We start from the raw sequence: 19,658 nt of genomic DNA, 5'->3' as shown, positions 1-19,658 counted from the left end.
TCATCAAAGAGGTTATAATTAATGCTGATTATGACTTGTTTAATTACTTGATTTTGACCCATAATTGAATGTCTAGATATTTCTTTTTGAAGCTCGAATAGAGTTTTCAAATCTGGCCTCTAAAGCGATTTAAGGATCAAATTAGCTGTCTTTAATTTCCAACAGTTTTTGCCTTTTTTTTTTAAACAAAGTAGTATGTCGGGAATGCCTGATTATTTTGAGCGAAAATTCAAATGTACGAATGCGTATTATATGATATTTCGCCGTTAAAAAAAAAAGTGTACGTATGCATAAACAGATGAATTACAGAACATGATTGAAGGAAGAACAAGAATTAAATTTCTTAATCACATATCTTAATGAAGTATCATAAAGTGTATTTAATATAAGAACATATATAATTAAACAAACAGATACGCAGTTATCAACTGAAACCCTAATATCCAACTAAATAACTCTTTTCAAAATTGAATTTCATACAAAGAAAATTGAAAATTAAGGCACAATTAATCCAAAATAACATATGGTTTGTTTTTGTTTTTGTTTTTTTTCTTTTTTTTAAATATATATAACTACTCAAACTTCAAACCACACAAAATACCTAAGAGTGATGGCTGGAGCTTGTTTCATGATGATCATGACCACGATCATGCGGATTCAACCCGCTTAAGAGATGATCAGAAGCACCCATACTGAAAATCGGCCGGAAAGGGGTCAATGCCGTCAGCATCCCCAGATGTCCTTCGGTTGGCGCCACTGTACCGCCGCCGTACTGCTGCCCTTGAAAGAGTGACATTGGTGTACCAAAATTCATATAATGTAACCCACCACCATTACTGATATTAGTCCCTAAACCTCCTCTATACGCATGATCATCGTTAGTAGTATTATTACTAGTGATGTGGTTACTGCTTGACGGAAAATTCCAGGTAGGATCGCCGGTAATGGCGTGAGAACTAGTGGTGGTAGTTGTGTTTGTATTAGGGTTTCCCATCATTAAAAACGACGTCGGCGGTGGTGTTTGAGTGTTACTCGCCGGGATCGAACCTGAACTCGACTGCATCATGTAACTTGATGCAACACCCATCGGAATACTCCGCAGATCTAAGCAGGACGACGAGTCTTGTTTGACTGCGGATGTTGAAAAATTCAAATACTGCGCCATCGGTTGACTGGTGACGAAGCTGAAACCGTTTCTCAGGTAAGAGGTGTGTCCTGCCGACATGGTGGATCCTGAGCTCCGGAGAGAGATATTCAAGGAAGTAAAGTTAGCCGGAATTGTCCCGGTTCCGGTGGCCGCGATTACAGCAGGTTCCGCCTGCTGTAACAGCCACTCGATCGTTTCTCCATCGGATTTGTGTCCCAGTTCACGCGTCAGCTGGAAGACCCTAGCGGCGCAGGTGGCCGGCATGCGGATCCGGCGGCCACGGCCATCAACCTTAGTGTGTCGGTCCTTTGTTGAAGCTCTTTTTGGTGCTGGTGGTTTTGGTTTAGGACAAGTTTGCAGGTCTTCGGCGACTACCGTTTCCGGTGACGGAGATTCACCTTCACCACCGGATCTTTTTTCTAGCAGCTGTAGTGGGAAGTTTAGTCGGCGGAAATCAGTTTGATTTTGAGCATCCATGACGATTATATATCTGATGGGGTTGTTTTCTGGGCCTCAAGTATGGAATTTTTGAGTGATATCACTTGTGGGTCTGATGATTCTTGTATTGCTTTCTCTCTCTAGGCTCCACTTCTCTCTCTAAAACTGGATCTTTGAATTCCCGAGGAATGGGGATGTGGGTTTTCTTGATTTTCTCTCTCTAAAAAAATAGAAAGGGATGAGAGAGATAGACGAGAGATTGTTGTCAACAAGCTTTAAGCAACAAACATAATGAGTGGCAATTATACAGTGTGGGCTATACTATGGGTATTCGATCTATTTTTTTTCTTTCTTTCTAAAATCCACACTTTTAAGGATTTAAACTAATAATTTTTAATCATGATGTTTTTTGTCAAATTATATTGTTGAACATAAAACAGAAAATAGTAAACGGCCTTCATTCGTTACTCTTAATAGGGTGAGCTAAATTCTCACCTTTTGGGAGAATATGGTGATTTCCCTTTCCTAATTCTTAGTACATGACAACTTTCTTTTTGCTTGTTATTTAGGAGTTTTGGCATCGTCTAAGAACACTAGTTGTCGGATTATAAATAGGGAAAATAATGAGAGAGCCATTATGGTTTAACTTCTTACTAAAAAAAGCCCCTCAATGATTTTTGAGAACAAAGTCACTCTCGAAATAAAAGGTCGAAATAAAGCCATTTTTGGTGTCATTAAAATAAATTCTAAAATATTTGTGACACAAAAAATGGCTTTTAATTTAGAGTAATTGTAGGCGGAACATCTCAAAACATAAATGTCGATGTGGTGCGATCATGTCGGACTCTTCTCCTTGCTATCAGAAGTATCTGAAACATTTAAATTTCAAACCGTAAGCACAAAACTTAGTGAGTTTTCCAAAATACCATATACCATACAATTAATGGGCCTAGTACAACAATTATGTTTCATCCATACGGGCCAACCCAACATTCATATATTCGGGCCCAACCCATTAAACATATAAATGGGCCTAGCCCAACGAGCCCAACCCAATAAGCATAAAATCAAACATGAAAGAGTTACAAAAACAATTAACATAACCTGACACCCACTGTCCTACAGTATAGTGAAAAGACTCAACTGAATCATAAGTTGGATAATAATCTTCTAAATGACGTAAAGGCAGCTACACGAACCCCTATAACAAAACAAAGGTCACACCTCAGTCTACAACCTAAATCCTTAAAGTTTGACTAACAATCAAACTGGTAAAAAGTCAATGGTCTGGGGGGATAGAGTACATCAAATGAACAGATTGTTCATTATCACCTACAGGTTGCGAGCCTACTAGCGTTTCTACTGGATTATCTAGAATAGTTTGTCGTCGTCATCTATGATCTGCTAGATGACTGGTTCATCAATAGTCGAGTCCTCTCATCATCATCTCATCATTTATCACCCATTACTACCCCATATGTTTTATATAAATATATAAGAAAATATATATATGATTAAATCAAGTAAAAATCATATAATTTATCTAACACGGATATAAAGTAATTCAGATAATATGCACACATAGCATTTAATCATCTAGATACTTTATATCTATGTGTAAGCGAAAAGTAACTATGCACTCACTTATTAAAGTGGATGACTGGAAAGTTGGGCAGCGCTTCGCTTCAGTACTTAGCATTTCCTTTGTTGTGACCTAGGTTCAATTATCACTAAGTGTTAGTTTTTTTAGTTCTTATGACTAATTAATAGTCCAGTTTTCTCAACAATCCCAATGTCAACATCAAGATCTATCACGTAAAGAGCAACCAGATAAGATCATATCGGAGGTAGGGTCCATTTGGTATACATAGTATACTATTTTGAAATCCTACTTTAAACACCTCACTATATCTTGCCTAGAAGTCACCCCCATAAGTATATCAATCAGTATAATGACTTGGAGTCACTGAAAAATCTTATTTATCAATTCATAACAACGGTCATGAATATAAATATAACAACGACTTGGAATCACTGGTGGAACTCCGTCCTGATAACTATTAGTTGTCGGGCTCCTAGGTACCTCGAGGCTACATCGAAGACTAAAACTAAGCAAAAATCAAGAGCTAAATCAGGGAGAACTCGAGAGAGAAAGGTTGTAGGGGTGAATTGTGAGCAACATATACAAAGAGCAAGCTATTTGTAGCCATTTTTGAAAAGCACGTTGCGCACTCTATTGGGGCGCGCCACATAAATGGTCAGGGTGTTGATGTGGCCTTGCCTAAGTGGTGACATGTGTCAGAATTTTGGTGGATGTCAGATGTGTGCCACGTATGCTGTCTCTATGCGCGATTGTGCTTGAAAATTTTTATTTTCTTTTAAAAATTCATATCTTCTTCATATGAGCTCCTTTTTTGATGAGTTTTATATCCAGGTGTAGCTATCGAGGAGATCTACAATTTTCAGTAAGACTCTGTCGGCTAATTTTGAATTTATTTATAAAGTTATATTTTTAACAAGCTTAGATTGTTAAAGTCGGTTAAAATTCATAACTCTCTTGTCCGACGTTCGTTCTCGACTGTCTTTATATCGAAGGCTGGCTATTAACGTGATCTTTGATTCTCGTTTAGATTCCTTTGGCTAAAAATCTACCGATTCATATTCGATTTCTGTGTCTGCACTACAATGCTGAAACTTCGAAAAATTTTAATTTCCTCATACAAAGTCAGATTTAGGCATTCTCCATATGCATGCTCTTGGTTTTACAATTACTACGACATTCGTTTAGATCACTTAGGCTAATAAGCAACCTATCAAAAGTTCACTTTTTACGACACTCATTGCCAAATCGGGTTGAACGCGGAACTTCAACGGGTCACAACTTCTTCGTTCTAAGCGCAATTTGAGTGTTCCTTATATCCCCAAAATCCTCATCAAGACTACCTCGACTTTCATCAAGGTTATTTGACCTAATTATTATTCTATTTAAGACGCATATTTTATTTTTTATTTTATTATATCGTTTTAAGCACGTACACTATATATAACTACACATAGAACACATAATAATCAACAGTTCTCTTTATTTACTTCATATAAAAGTTACAATTATTGACCATTACAAGCATATTATCTTATTAATATCTAGCGATAAAACGCGGGCGTTAGAGATATCCATAAAGATGATATGTGCATGAAAATTGGATGTGATGCATGTTGGGTATTTAGTGTTGCGTCTTTTGGGCCTTTTAGTTAGTCTATTATGTATCCAGGTTGGGCCTGACCACCCGTGATTGATTATTAGGGTTTTACTATTTAAGGTGGATGCATGCATCGTGTAAATGTTAATCGTGTCATTGTAAACCCTACGCACCTCTACAGTAGCAGTTCTTCATCGAGCTCTTCTGAGGTTGTGATTTATAATCATTCGACACATTATTGATTCATATTCTTGTTTGATTGTTATTACTTGTTTGAATCTAATCGATCTTTAGAGTTTTTGACTCGTCAATTGGTATTAGAGCAGGAGATTGTGTAATCTATACGCATCTATTCTGTTGAAAGAGTTTTTAAGGTTTCCGCTATTATAGGATCTGGTTCAACCGTCATCGCTGTTATCAACGTTGATCTTTGATCTTTATATTACCCAAAAACCATTTAGTTTACACATCTGATTCATACAGGTTTTGTCAATCTCTAAACATGACAGACGATTCTCATGTTAACTCAATAAATCTTTCAAGCAACATTGGATCTACAACCAGAATTCCCATTCTTTTTCCCAACGATTATGAAATGTGGGCGTTGCATTTTGAAGATTACGTCCTTGGGCTTGAAGATCATGGTTATTTGATATGGGAAGCCATTACTGTTCAGACGTTTACTCATACAGGAACAAGAAGAGAAATTAAAACACAGCAAGATTACAACAAACTTCTTCTTGATGTAAAATACATGTCACAATATGAGAAGGACAGGCTGATAAGCAACGTTAAAGCAATGAGGATCATCATATTTGCCTTGCCACTAGACACTTTTCGTTTGGTTAGTTCGTACGACACAACAAAAGCCATTTGGGATAGGCTTAAAGAACTGTAATCAACTGATGTTGATCTAGAGCATTCCACTCAGACTCTACTGCTTTCAGAGTTTGGAGCGTTTGTACAAGAGCCTGAAGAGAGTCTGGATCAAACTTTCAATCGCTATAATCATCTTCTCAGTAGGATGATGATGCACAGGATTGGACGTGAACTTATCGAGCAAAAGGTCACATTCATGAACAGGGTGGGATCTGAATGGAAGGATGTCGTTTTAACTATAAAAGCACATGAGCAGTTCAAGAACTACACATTGGTGAAGCTAGTTGGAATACTAAAGTCACATGAAGCTAAAGTGACGAAAGAAGGGAAGATAGTTTCTGGAATGGGATCACTGGCCCTTGTTGCGAAGGGTAAAAAGGATGTAGATGATGATGGTTCGGAGTCTGATCTCTCAGGTTGTGAACTTACTAAGGAGGAGTTCGCTTTGATGGTATCTAATCCAAAAAGATTCACAAAGAAGAACTTCGGTCCAAAAAAGAACCAAAACTGGCAGGGCAGTTATAACTCTGAAAAGGTAAAGGATGAGAGTGCGAATAACTCTAAAAAAAAAGAAGCAAAAAAGGATAAGAAGCTCATGGGCGACTCTGGCTATGATTGTAACCACTATCATGGCAAAAACCATCTGGCCAATGAGTGCATGCTGAGAAGATTGAGCGAGAAGAAGGAAGGAGAGGATGATGAAGCTTATTATCTCCGAAAGTTGGAGGAGATAAAAAAGAAGAAGAATGTTGATAACACCATGACTTCTTTGATTGTGCAGGAAAACGAAGCTGAAGATGAGTTTGGCAGAGTCGAGGTCTGGTCGACTGACTTTGAAGACGAAGAGGTTCACAGACTTACTCATGGAAGGTGTTTGATGGTTACAAGTGAAGTGTCAGAGATGAGAGGCTATGCGATTGATAGTGGACATGGCGTCGATAGCTGTTTCGCTGTGAAACCAGTTCCTGAGCAAATAAGCGAGTGCAAGGAGGTCATCAACAAGGTAAATTCCATTCTCGAATCTTTGAATATACCTGTGTCTAGATATGAAACTGAATTGAATGACTTAAAATACACATTTTCAAGTTTCAGTGATACTTTAAAACAAACTCGCTTAACAAATTCTAACTTAATCAATCAACTCGGCAGGGTTTCGCCAAAAAGTGAAGAGAGTCGCATATGGATTGAAAAGTTGGAGTCTGATTTGTCTAAGTCTAGGGATGAGTCTATTTATTTGCTGATAGATAATTTAGGTCTTTTAAAACAACGTAGTATTTTCTGTTTGATTGCCAAAAGACTTTATTTTAATATTACTCAGTTGCATCTAAATTGTGAGATTGGAAGAAATTCACAATATGATTTTTCTCTTTCTGGAGTTGAAAGAGGACGAAATCGACGCAGAGTGTTACATGTACGAATCCATCGTCTCATCAGACGAAACTTCAGACGCATATAGAATAGGACTGGACAAAATTGAATCTTTCATAAAGTCCAAAGATCACAAAAACATGCTCAAACAACTTTGAGATGAAAAAGACAAAGAGCAAATTAAATCTGAAACTGTACAGAAGTTTGACTCATTAAGCACCAAGTTCAATTCGGAAAATAAACTTGATGTTGAAAACGTTTCTAAATTCGACGATGAAAGTGATATGAGTGAAATCTCCGTGGAGGATGAGGTTGACTGCTCTGAGTTTGTTAAAAACGAACATTTACCTGCGAAAGTCCTAATTTCTGAAAATTCAGTTGAGTCTGCACGTGTTTCTGAGAACAAATCTAAAGTTTTAAAAGCCAAAGCAACTGTATTCCCAAAAATCAAAAGTTAAAAACGAACATTTACCTGCGAAAGTCCTAACCAAGTTTTTACAACTAAAGGACTGAACAAAAATCAAACAGTTGAATTAACATCCATGGTCGAAAATGATAACAAAGATGGTTGTGATGAGTTCTTCTGGTCTGCTCCAATTGACAATGCAGACGAAACCAAAGGTTTATCTGAAATGACCTCATGGAAAACGAAGAGCCGATACGTAGCAGAACCCTAAACAAAGTCAATTCAAGCTATGAAAAGGGTAGTCCAAGTGGGACTAAGAACGTTCCAAGTGACACATCTTCAGTTCGGACCGAAACCCCTACCAGAAAGCCAAAACCTAGGGCAAGCATTCACAAATCCGCTGAGCAGTTCGCAACTCAAAAACACCAAAGGAATGCCAGATACAACAAGAATCTCAAGCAAAGAAAGCAGTTCTGGCAGTCTATGAATCCCAACTTCGTTCATAGAGAAAAATCCAATCCAAATGCGAAAGTCTCTTCACATGCGAAACCTAAGAATTTACAACAAAATCATGCACCACAGGTCTCAAATCAAAATTTTTTCAAAAACCATTCTTTCCAAATCGTTTAAATCCTGTGCAAAAAACCAAATCTCACTTTTCTCCCAATATGAATGTTTCGCATTCTGCCAAGACTTCACAGGATGTCAAAGGGAAAGGAAAGATAGTTTCGGAGCCTAAGATTTCTCTCAAAAGATCTAAAGCTAATCCTAAAATAGTTGAGAAAAATATTGTTAAACAACAAATCCAAAATAAACAAAAGAATCTATCCTCTAAGGATACGAACTCAAAAGACAAAAGGATTACTGTTTTTCAAATCACAAAGAAAGATAAAACAACCTTAATAAAACGAACTTATCTGGTTAATCATGAATCTGCTTTGGGTTCCTAAATCTGCTTAACTTTCGCAGGACCCAAACAACCTGTGAAAAACTCATGAGGACCCAAACAACTTTGGGTTCCTAAATCTGCTTAACTTTCGCAGGTAATACGTGGCGAGCAGTTTGACTCTGAATGGTACATCGACAGTGGCTGCTTGCGTCACATGACAGGTAGGAAGGAAGAGCTGCGAGAGTTCAGAGCACTAAAGGATGGAGGGGGATTGAAATATTGCAACAATTCCCTTGGTGAAATCAAAGGTTATGGGATGATAACCAATGGAGAGTTTTCAATTCACAAGGTCGCGTACGTGGAAGGACTGCAACACAACCTCATTAGTGTTTCGCAGTTGGTGGTGGGAACTGGACTGAAAGCTGTATTTGACGACGAAGGATCAAAAATAATCGAAAAGAAGTCCAAGACTGTGCACCCGAAGTTAAAACGAAAAGGCGAAATGTATCCGCTAAATCTAAATCCCATCAAAAGGGAAGCCTACAATATGCTTACTTGCGAAAGCTTCCACTGATGACAGCTGGCTGTGGCACAGGAGACTCTCGCATCTCAATTTTAAAGATATCAACAAGCTTGTTCTTGGTGATCATGTGCGGGGGTTACCACTCTTGAAATTTGATAAAGAACATCTATGTGCAGCTTGCGAAATGGGGAAACAGAGCAGGAAGAGTCATCCATCGGTTATGAACACAAAAGTCATTGAACCACTTGAAATCTTGCATATAGACCTTTGTGGTCCTTCTGCGATTGAAAGCATTGGTGGTAATCGATATATTCTCGTTATTGTAGATGATTTTTCCAGATTCACTTGGGTGCATTTTCTTAAATAAAAATCAGAAGCCACTCCTAAGCTGAAGGACTTCATAAAGCAGGTCGAACTACAACTACGAAAGCTGGTTCGTAATGTTCGCAGTGACAACAGTCTGGAATTCAAAAACCAAGTGTTTGAAGAATTCCTAACTGCGAAAGGAGTAACCCATAATTTTTCAGCTCCTTATACTCTTCAACAAAACGGGTTAGTCGAAAGACAAAACTGTTCGTTGTGCAAAGTGCGAGAACCATGCTGTCATTCGCGGATCTGCCACTTTACTTCTGGGCGGATGCGATAGGAACTGCTTGCTTTACTCAAAACCGATCTTTCCTCAATAAGCGATTCTCTGTCACCCCTTATGAAATCATAAATAAGCGAAAACCTAATGTTAATTTTTTCCATGTTTTTGGTTCCAGGTGCTTTATCTTCAACTCAGAGGAGCAACGGAACAAATTCGATGTGAAGGCTGACGAAGGTATCTTCCTGGGGTATTCTTTAACTTCTAAAGCATATAGGGTTCTCAACAAAAGATCCAAAAAGATAGAAGAAACCTACTATGTCACTTTTGATGATAATTACTTAAAGAAGTTTCGGAAGAATGACAGTCCATCAAAGGAAATCTTTCCTAAAACGAATTCTGCTACCATCCCACTCTCCAATCTCTACGAGGAGTTCTTGAATTTGTTTGATGAACTAGAAAAAGCAATCTCCTCAGAGTCCAAAGAAGCAGACAACAAGAAATGCGAATTGAAGAAAATTATTGACGATGTTGTGAAAGAAATGGAACAGGAACACACCACTACGAAATATCCTGAAGTTTCATTTCAACCTACACATGCGAATGCTACACCGCTGGGGGAGGGTTCTACTTCAACCTCGTCATCTAATATTCTTGTTCAAGGGGAGAACGAAACCCCTGAAATCAGCTTAAAACCACCTTTCCAGGGGGAGAATCTGAATCCAGAAGAAGACATATATACATCATTCGAGGGGGAGAATGGAAATGCGAATGATGATTCGGATGTACAGTCAGATTTTGAAGAAGTGAATGCAGAATTGGATCCAACATATGATCCAAATTACCCTCCATTGACTAAATGGACCAAAGATCATCCGAAAACTCAAGTCATAGGATATTCGTCTTCAGGTATTCTTACGAGAGCTCAATAAAAGGCGAAGCGAACTGCACTATTCTCTAAAGTGGAATTTTGCATGTTCAATTCTTTTATCTCCAAAATTGAACCTAAAAACATTCAAATTGCTCTTGATCACTCTGATTGGGTACAAGCAATGCAGGAGGAGCTCAATGAATTCGAACAAAACAAGGTATGTAGACTTATTCCCACTCCAAAGGATGCAACTGTTGTTGGTCTTAAATGGGTATTTCGCAACAAGATGTATAAGGAAGGTAACGTGATTCGAAACAAGGCAGGAATCGTTGTTAAAGGGTATTGTCAGGAAGAAGGCATTAACTATGAAGAAACCTTTGCACCTATTGCAAGGTTAGAATCTGTTCGCATCTTTCTGGCATATGCAGCACACAAGAACTTTGAACTTTATCATATGGACGTCAAGTGTGCATTCCTTAATGGGGAACTCGAAGAAAAAGTGTATGTGGAACAAACACCAGGGTTCATAAACGAAAAGTATCCGAACCACTGCTACATTTTGGACAAGGCAGTTTGTGGTCTAAAGCAATCCCCAAGAGCCTGGTACGAAACTCTAACTCGTTTTTTAAAACAGGTTAAATTTAAATAGGGATCGGTCGACCCAACGTTCTTTCGCAAGAAAGATGGTGACCACTTGATGATCGTCCAAATTTACGTTGATGATATCATTTTCGGATCAACTAACCCCAGCTTAACAGCTGAGTTCCGAAAGTTGATGAAAACTAAGTTTGAGATGAGCTCCATGGGTCCGATTAACTTTTTCCTTGGCTTAAATATAAGACAGAGTCAGGAAGGTATTTTCATCAATTAGGAGGCTTATACAAAGACCTTACTCTCCAAGTTTGGAATGGTGGGAGATTCAAAAGTGAAGGTTCCAATGGCATTCGGAACGAAACTAACTCCATCTTTGGACAATCCGGCTGCTGATATGACACTCTATCGTCGAATGATAGGTTCATTGATGTATCTGATTGCTAGTCATCCAAATATCATGTTTTCGGTTTGCTATTGTGCCAGATTTCAAGCGAATCCTCGTGAACCTCACATGACAGCTGTTAAGAACATCTTCAGATATCTCAAGCGAACATCCTCATTGGGAATATGGTACCCTTCGAGTTCAGGTTTCTTTGTGTAAGCGTTTTCGGATGCTGCTCTTGGAGGTTGCGGTCTAAATAGAAAAAGTACAATGGGAGGATGCCAATTTCTTGATGGCAAACTCGTGAGTTGGCAATCCAAAAAGCAAACTCGCGTCTCCCTATTGACTGCTGAAGCAGAGTACATAGCCGCTGCCTCCTGCACTTCACAAGTTATCTGGATTCAAAGTCAACTTTGTGACTATGGCATCAACATGAAGCGAATTCCCTTATATTGCGATTCTGAAAGCGTCATTCGCATTTGTCACAACTCAGTGCAGCATTCAAAGACGAAACATATCGCACTGAGGTATCACTTCATCAAAGATCATGTGGAAGATGGACATGTTGAGATACACTTTGTTAGATCTATTGATCAGTTAGCCGACATCTTCATGAAAGCCTTACCTGAACAATCCTTCAATCGTATTCTACAAGGCTTAGGAATGATAGAGGTTGAATCCGTTCCGAAATCACCTTCGCAATCATAAATTTTTTATGGGCCTGCGAATCGGTGTGAACGCTCGCAGTGACTTGCAGTCAACTTTTTGTCCTGCGAATTGGTGCGAACGCTCGCAGTAACTCGCAACCAACTGTTCACACTGCGAATTGGTGCGAATGTTCGCAGTGACTCGCAATCTACTGTTCATTCGTGGTTTGGAATATTCTTGTATCCGTTGTACATTTTCTTTACTTATTTCTGTTTTTATTTATTTTTCAGAAAAACGAAAGTCCAAAAACATATTATTTGTTTTGTTTTTACTTCTTTTTCAAAACATTGAAAATACAAAAATATTTTATTTCTTTCTGTTTTTATTTCTTTTTTAGAAAAACAAAATTACAAAAGTATTTTCTTTATTTTCTTATTTTTTTATTTTATTCCAAAAATACCAAACATATTGGATAATTGAGCAGGTTTCCAGTCAAGAATCTTGGTGATCTCAATTACGAATGATGGGGCAGGTATCAACTCTCTTATCTATGCACTAGTTAAGTGTCCCTAGAAGCATGATGCTGCATGTAGACCAAAGCCTCAACGACTTTCTATGTTGAAGCCTTAATGACTCGATAACACCAATCGTTTCTTCCCAATAAGGCTCTTAACTTGCATAAGTCATGAGCTACCTGACTCTTCTCACATCGAGTTAAGAGTTACCTGCTTTGTCACTTTCGCATGGTAGAGGTACATTATTTCTTTGGAACCACCTCATAGCATTTCTCCATCAACTTTCGCATTCACAAATGTAACCCTTGAGACTCTCAGAAGTTACCACTGAGGTTTATGGTTATAACCAATTCCGTGTTTATGACCTTAAATTTGTTATCACCACGAATTGAGTGAAACCCAAAATCCAACACATATATACGAATTGACGGTGAACAATATACATGTTCTAGATATTTCACCATGGAATTAACGAATGTCCACTTTCGTGGTCAGTACCTGGAAATCTCGTTTTTCTTATTGTGTGATCTTAATGAGACGTTCTAGTCCTAAGACGTTTCTACCCAATAGATCTAGTTTTAATTTTTCTTGAGATTTCTATGCTAATACTAGTCACTCAAAATATTTCCATAGCATACTTCTTTTTATGGCTACACCGGCCAGACAAGTACTTCATCGAACATTCGGACTTATATCAAGTTTCGTTGTTTGATTGAAGATAAAACTACCCTTAATCCTAATCAAAAGATGCCTTTCACTGTTTCTCAACAAACATGTGATCGTAATTCAACGGGAAACCACACAGACACTTTAGAGTCTCTCTTGACTCCAAACGAAGAGATCGTTTCCCGGGATCCACTGCTTTGTTGTGACATCCCCAATTTCACGGCCAGAAAAGACCGATTTGTTTATGCTTTGTTTTTAAAATCAGAATAATCTTTTAAAGAAATCAGTTGTGGAATTTGTTCCCAAAACAAAATGTGATAAGAATTTATCAAAACATTTCTTTAAAGAAATGTATTTTCATTAATTAACAAATTCTCGGGATGTCATGTTCCGATACAGACCAAAAGCATAAACAGTATAAAATAGACCTTACAACAGTTATTTATAACTACTGATCTATAATCCAAAATCCATCGTCATCGTCCAACTATGCTCTTTTTCCACTACCTGTAATACAGAAAAATTGAGTGGGTCAGGCTTGGGAGCCTGGTGAGCATATAGGGTTTTCAACCCTCAATATTATTTCTTTATATATATATATATATATATATATATATATATATATATATATATATATATATATATATATATATATATATATATTCAGTCATCAAACGATCATTCCAATTATCCATCCCCATTATCTTCCTTACTCTTAAGGTTTTACCCTAAGAATCAACTATCCTTTATTCATTCGTTCCTAAGGATTGACCTAAGGAATTGGCACGAAGTCCATTGCTGCCAAAGTTTATCTATCAGGTACTAAATCCATAGCTATCAGGCGCTAACTCCATAGTCACCAAGGTTCACTTAACAGTAGGCGCTAACTCCATAGTCACCAAGGTTTATACAATAGGCGCTAACTCCATAGTCACCAAGGTTTACTTAATAGTAGGCGCTAACTCCATAGTCACCAAGGTTTATCTAATAGTAGGCGCTAACTCCATAGTCACCAAGGTTCACTTAACAGTAGGCGCTAACTCCATAGTCACCAAGGTTTATACAATAGGCGCTAACTCCATAGTCACCAAGGTTTACTTAACAGTAGGCGCTAACTCCATAGTCACCAAGGTTTATCTAATAGTAGGCGCTAACTCCATAGTCACCAACTATCCCATCTACCCATGTTCTACCCAACATTTTCGTAGATACAAATACTTACACAGTTTAAATCATTTAACACCTGTATAAAACATCAATTATATGCCCATCTCAAATAGACAAACAATATATAAACACATAGCACGTATTTCATAGCAAATACTTTGTATTTATGTGTTAGAAGAAAGTAACTACACACTCACACATATAAACAACAATATACTTAATACATTCAAACAATACTTGTATTATTATCGTGTTTATGAAAGGGACTATACACTCACACATATAAACAACAATATACTTAATACATTCAAACAATACTTGTATTATTATCGTGTTTATGAAAGGGACTATACACTCACTTGATCAGAAGATGATCGGAAAACACTACGGCTTGTAGAAGTAGTATTCTTCGGTAGATCTGGAAGATCTTCACAAACACCGGGCTTCTCGCGGGCAGAGCTTCGGCTCGGAAACTCTTTTCTTCTCGGGATCTTCGGGCTTCGGGACTTGCTTCGGGTCTCGGGATGAAACCGAGGCTTCGGGGGGTTAAAATAGAGCTTAGAGAGGGTATCGGGAGTGGGAGAGTAAGAGATGAGCAACCAAACTCGGCTGCCCCTTGAATTCTATTTATAGCGTGAATTTTCTGGGTTCACCTCGTGAGTTTCTAATATTCACCTCGTGAGCTAGGCTCACCTCGTGAACTACATATGTTCACCTCGTGAGCTCGATACGTCACGACCACTTGCCCTGGAAGACATCCATCATCTGTTCACCCCGTGAGTCACTAATGCTCACCTCGTGAACTGACTCACCTCGTGAGCCACATATGCTCACCTCGTGAGCTCTGACACAGCCTTGGGGTTCACGCCCCGAACTTCAGAAATTCATAACTTTCGCATACGAGCTCCGTTTTCGACGTTCTTTATATCCACGCGTAGGTGAGATTATGCTCTACAACTCTCGTTTAGACTCCGTTGGCTAATTTTGATTTTATTTTTATTATATTTTTATTATATTATTTTTAGTAGGTCGGGACAGGAAAACTCCGTTAGAAATTCATAACTTCTTCGTCTGACGTCCGTTTTCGTCTGTCTTTTTACCGTTGGACTACTATCAACGAGATCTTCGATTCTCGTTTAGATTGTTTCGGCTAAATATCGCTCGATCTCATATTCGAACTTCAGGGTGTACACTGCTAAGCCGAAACTTCGAAAAATCATAACTTCCTCATACGAAGTCAGATTTGGGCGTTCTTTTCATGCACGCTCTCGGTTTAACATATTCTATGACTTTCGTTTAGATCGTTAAGGCCAAATATCGCTCTAACGTAAATTCACTATTTACGTCGCGCTGTGTCGTGCCGGTTCTGTCGCGAAACTTCGACAGGTCATAACTTCTTCGTTATAAGTCGGATTTCAACGTTCTTTATATGTACGGAATCCTTGTAACATATACTACAACTTAGTTAAGATTATTCATTCTAAATAATCTTCTATCAAAAAGTCATTTTTGACGCTTAACGTCTCTAAATTGACTAGCCCGGATCTACGGGCGTTACATTTGTGTCTTTATAAGACATCACTAATATCCCACAAAAATTTGCTTTATTTCTTTATATTTGGCACACTCTCGCACGAAGATACTTTTGATTTTCCAAAGTCTGGTTCATGGCACTTACATTTACTTTTAGTTTCGCAGACTTGTTGATGACCCATCACTGTGAAAGTTCATTACTAAATCAACTGCGAAAGTTCATAACTGATTCAACTGCGAAAGCGCGTATCTGACGCGGCATCTTAACGGATATGATTGGGCGTGGGAATTTGAAACGACACTGATTTGAAATGACGCTGATTTCACGCCGCCTGACACACGTCATAGCTGCTAGTCACACCTTTTTAGGCGCCTTTTCAGTAACCGATGCAACAAATCGACGGTTTTCTCTCACCTACTACTCCGTATAAAAGGATTTCGACGCTTCATTAATCAATTACCACTTTCAAAAAGCAAACAAATCCTCCGGCGATTATTCTCTCTCTACTGTTCATCTTCTTCATCACATGCATCAATGGCAGCTTCTTTTGAGACTCCTTCTGTTGCAGAAACCATGGCTCAGTCCTTAATCCTCAATATCAAGGCCAATCAGAACATGGTTCTCAATCTCGAACCCACCAAATATGACGAGTCTCTACAACCCTTCATCGAATGCTTAAAGTACTTTCCACTTGTTGTTGAGCTCACTAAGTCAGAAAGTGTTCCTCTGGTGTATCTTTCAAAGGCCTACTCCACTGCTAGTTACCAAAAAGGGGAAGAACTGGTCACGTTCGAAATCAACAACCACAAAACCCACATAACGAAATCGAGGTTTTGTAACCTCCTAAGGCTTCCTCTGGGTCGTGACCTAATTAACCCTGAAAGCATCTCCAACTCAGCGATTCTGGAGATGTTCTACCAGATGGGCTACAAGGAACCATTAACTACAGTTTCCAAGTTCAAAAAGCCCAACTTGACGCCGATGTGGAATGGATTATTCACGCTGCTCTTCAATAGTTTCTCTGAACGGTTTACTGGATCGGACCGTGCGAACAAACTCTTCATGACGATAATGTACGGCATCCACTCCGGCATCAATTTGGAATGCGGGTCAATTCTCTAGGCTCAGTTCGTACAAAGTACTCTCTCAACCACTCAACACAGTGAAATCTTATGTGCTCACTTCTGGTCTATCGTTGTTCAAAGGGCGATCAACAAGTTTGACATCCTCTATATGGAAGGTTCGTCTTTGGCTTCTCTCCAGATCTTCCACACAACGAACATCATGCTCGCTGACAACTCCAAATTTAACTTTATCGGTTCTATTCCTGAAGTAATGCTTCGTGACATACCGGCTGCGAGTGATGTACTGCGAGCCTATCATACTCTACCCCTCTCAGGCTTTCGCCCATAGACAGACGAAATGCGAAAGGTCCTTGAAGAAGCGGATATACCCAAGAAGGGAGGGAAGAAGAAGGGCACAAAGGTTGGTCCATCTGAGCCAGCTCCATCTCTAAAGAAGGGTAGGAAACAAAAGCCTGAAGATGAACAATCCACACCACCTAAATCTCCTAACATGAAGAAAGTCAAGAAGATGGCTCGTCGAACACGAACTCCGACACCAAGCGATCATGAGGATTCCCAGTCTCAAACAATTTCGGATGTTCACATTCACACGGAGGTTCGCAACGAAGAAGATGTTTCTTCTGAACCGAAGGTTTCGGAGCCGGCAACTACAAATCCTGAGGTATTGACCACAATCCCAACTTCTGTTCCCATAACTGAAGAATTTTTCCAAGATTTTTCTGTCCCTTCTCCAACTGCCACTATTTCAACTCCCATTAGCATTGCCCCTTGCCCACCAGTTTCATTAGGAGTTTCGCAAGTCCAAACCCCATTTTTCACTAATTCCACTGCCACTAACTCTATTTCCACTGTTGATCCTCCGGTAACTGTCAACGCATATGATGTGGGGGAAGGTGCTTCGGGATTCACAGTTGGTCATACCACTCCACCTATCTCTCCTTTCCGCCAGAATGATCCAGATACGATCTATGGTGATGATGACGATGAAGACTTCGCAGGATTCACCTACAGTCCATTCAACATTCGGACTGAAAGTGATGACGAAGCTCCTGTCACAAGAGGACAACTGAAGGAGATTAATGAAAAACTGGTTTCGTTGCTCCAAGATTCTAAAGCATCATCCAGTGATGATTATTCAAAGGTAACGATGAAGTCCTTCCTCGAGACCCTTACGAAAGAACACTCCGCTAACCTTGAGAAGACAAACAAAGCGGTCGATACTTCTGCTTCTGTGTGCAACAGCACGACTCAAAAAGACGATAAACTAATTTCTGATGCTCGTGCGTTCATGGAGAAATTTCAAACCTCCTTTGAGTCCAACACATCGAAGGCTAATGAAGTCATTTCTAGCCTTAGCTCAACATTGAAAACGAAGAAAGTGAAACTCGAAGCGGTTCACACTGGTATTCAAACAGATAATGCCGAGCTCAACTCCTCAACTTCATCTAAGATCACGCAGCTTCAGGATGAATTGGCAATTGAGAGCAAGATAATGGATGCTCTCGCTATAAAGACTAAAAAGGTGAAAGTCTTGACAGTCAAAATCAAGAACGCAGAAAAGCAAATTATTGATCTGCTATCCGAAAAGGCCGTTATGAAAAGCTGTGTAGCTGATGTAAATGCACTGCTTTCGGACAGCATTGAGACTCGCGACTCAATGATCACGATAACAGTCAAGAAGCATCTCTCAGAAAAACTCAGGCATGTATTCGCCATGCTTCACAGACTGGAAGGTGTTCCGGAATCCGGCTCAATTCCGAAACAAGGGGGAGAGGGTGTGAATCCATCCAAGAAGGAAAACCCCAAACCTTTAGTCAAACCCACTGTTAAGCCAAAAAGCGAAACTGAACTGAAAGGCAAAGAGAAGTTGTTCAATAAATACCAAATAGTTGATAAGAACGAAGATGAAGAGCCTGAAGAACGCGAGCTGAAAAGAAGAAAAGACCGTGAAGCTCAGATGGAGGAGCACCAAAGAATCATTCGTGAGGCTGAAGCAAAAGAAAAAGCTGAACGTGAAGCTCATGCCACGCTGGAAAGCCGAAAGCACTTGTTTCCAGTATGGACCTTGAAGCGAATCCTGAGTGAAGCTGTTGATATTCCGAGTCAGTATTTGTTGGAACCAGTTGCATCATTCGATCTTCTGAGTTCACAAGATTCACAGTTGGACCTTCCAATCACTCCAAAGGCTTTCATGTTTTGCAGCTTTATGAAAGTTGCGAATGTCCCAGCAACAGAGAGCGGTGCAGACCACTTGTTTTTCTCGTTCTACCTGAAGCATATGAAGCCGCAATATGAGACTTGGAGTGCAAGCAAAATTACGGCTATGAAGGTCACTGGTCCACATGAAACCGATAGCTTCCCAAATGCAAAATTCAAGGTTTCTAGAGGTTCAACGATTCAGATGCATGAGTTTACTCTTGCCGATCTTCCATGCCTGAACCCATACGACTGGATCATGTTGTACAATTTGTTGCTAAGGGATAGATAGAAATATGAACCCGTTATTGCTCACCTCAAGCAAATGATACTTTCATACATTCATGAGGTTGGGCAGATGGATGTTGAGATTGCTGCAGTGCTGCGAAGGAAGCAAAGTGTACTCCCCAAAGATAACCCTGATGGTTACGATAAAATAAAACTTGGGAAGATATAAAAGGATGGGTGGTTTGTAGCTTTTCAATTGAAGGAGCGAACTAATGCAGACTTTCACAAAGTTTGTTTCTTTCTCTACGACAAACATGTGTCCTCCACTGCGTGCCT

The 19,658-nt window shown here is 39.2% G+C and overlaps 3 protein-coding genes across 3 annotated transcripts; 2 read left to right on the top strand and 1 right to left on the bottom strand.

The window, feature by feature from the left end:
• Positions 1–442: 442 nt before the first annotated feature.
• Positions 443–1,844, bottom strand: TCP15 (TCP family transcription factor). Its single transcript, XM_079069370.1, has one exon. The coding sequence runs from the start codon at positions 1,622–1,624 to the stop codon at positions 602–604; it is 1,023 nt and encodes a 340-aa protein (XP_078925496.1). The 5' UTR covers positions 1,625–1,844; the 3' UTR covers positions 443–601.
• A 3,443-nt stretch (positions 1,845–5,287) lies between these two features.
• Positions 5,288–8,901, top strand: LOC145130601 (uncharacterized). The gene is made up of 4 exons (XM_079065377.1): positions 5,288–5,629; positions 5,717–6,667; positions 7,233–7,466; positions 8,482–8,901. Exons 1-4 carry the CDS (start codon positions 5,288–5,290, stop codon positions 8,899–8,901), a joined length of 1,947 nt encoding a protein of 648 aa, XP_078921503.1.
• A 133-nt stretch (positions 8,902–9,034) lies between these two features.
• LOC145130600 (uncharacterized) lies at positions 9,035–11,502 on the top strand. Its single transcript, XM_079065376.1, has 6 exons — positions 9,035–9,149; positions 9,225–9,402; positions 9,615–9,686; positions 9,804–10,242; positions 10,495–10,844; positions 11,385–11,502. Exons 1-6 carry the CDS (start codon positions 9,035–9,037, stop codon positions 11,500–11,502), a joined length of 1,272 nt encoding a protein of 423 aa, XP_078921502.1.
• The last annotated feature ends 8,156 nt before the right edge of the window (positions 11,503–19,658 follow it).

This window comes from Lactuca virosa, chromosome 8 (genome assembly GCF_052849685.1).
Source record: "Lactuca virosa cultivar CGN04683 chromosome 8, Lactuca_virosa_CGN04683_v6, whole genome shotgun sequence".
Taxonomy (NCBI): Eukaryota; Viridiplantae; Streptophyta; class Magnoliopsida; order Asterales; family Asteraceae; genus Lactuca; species Lactuca virosa.
Note: the sequence above shows the minus strand (reverse complement) of the source record. Positions and strands in the feature narration are given on the sequence as shown.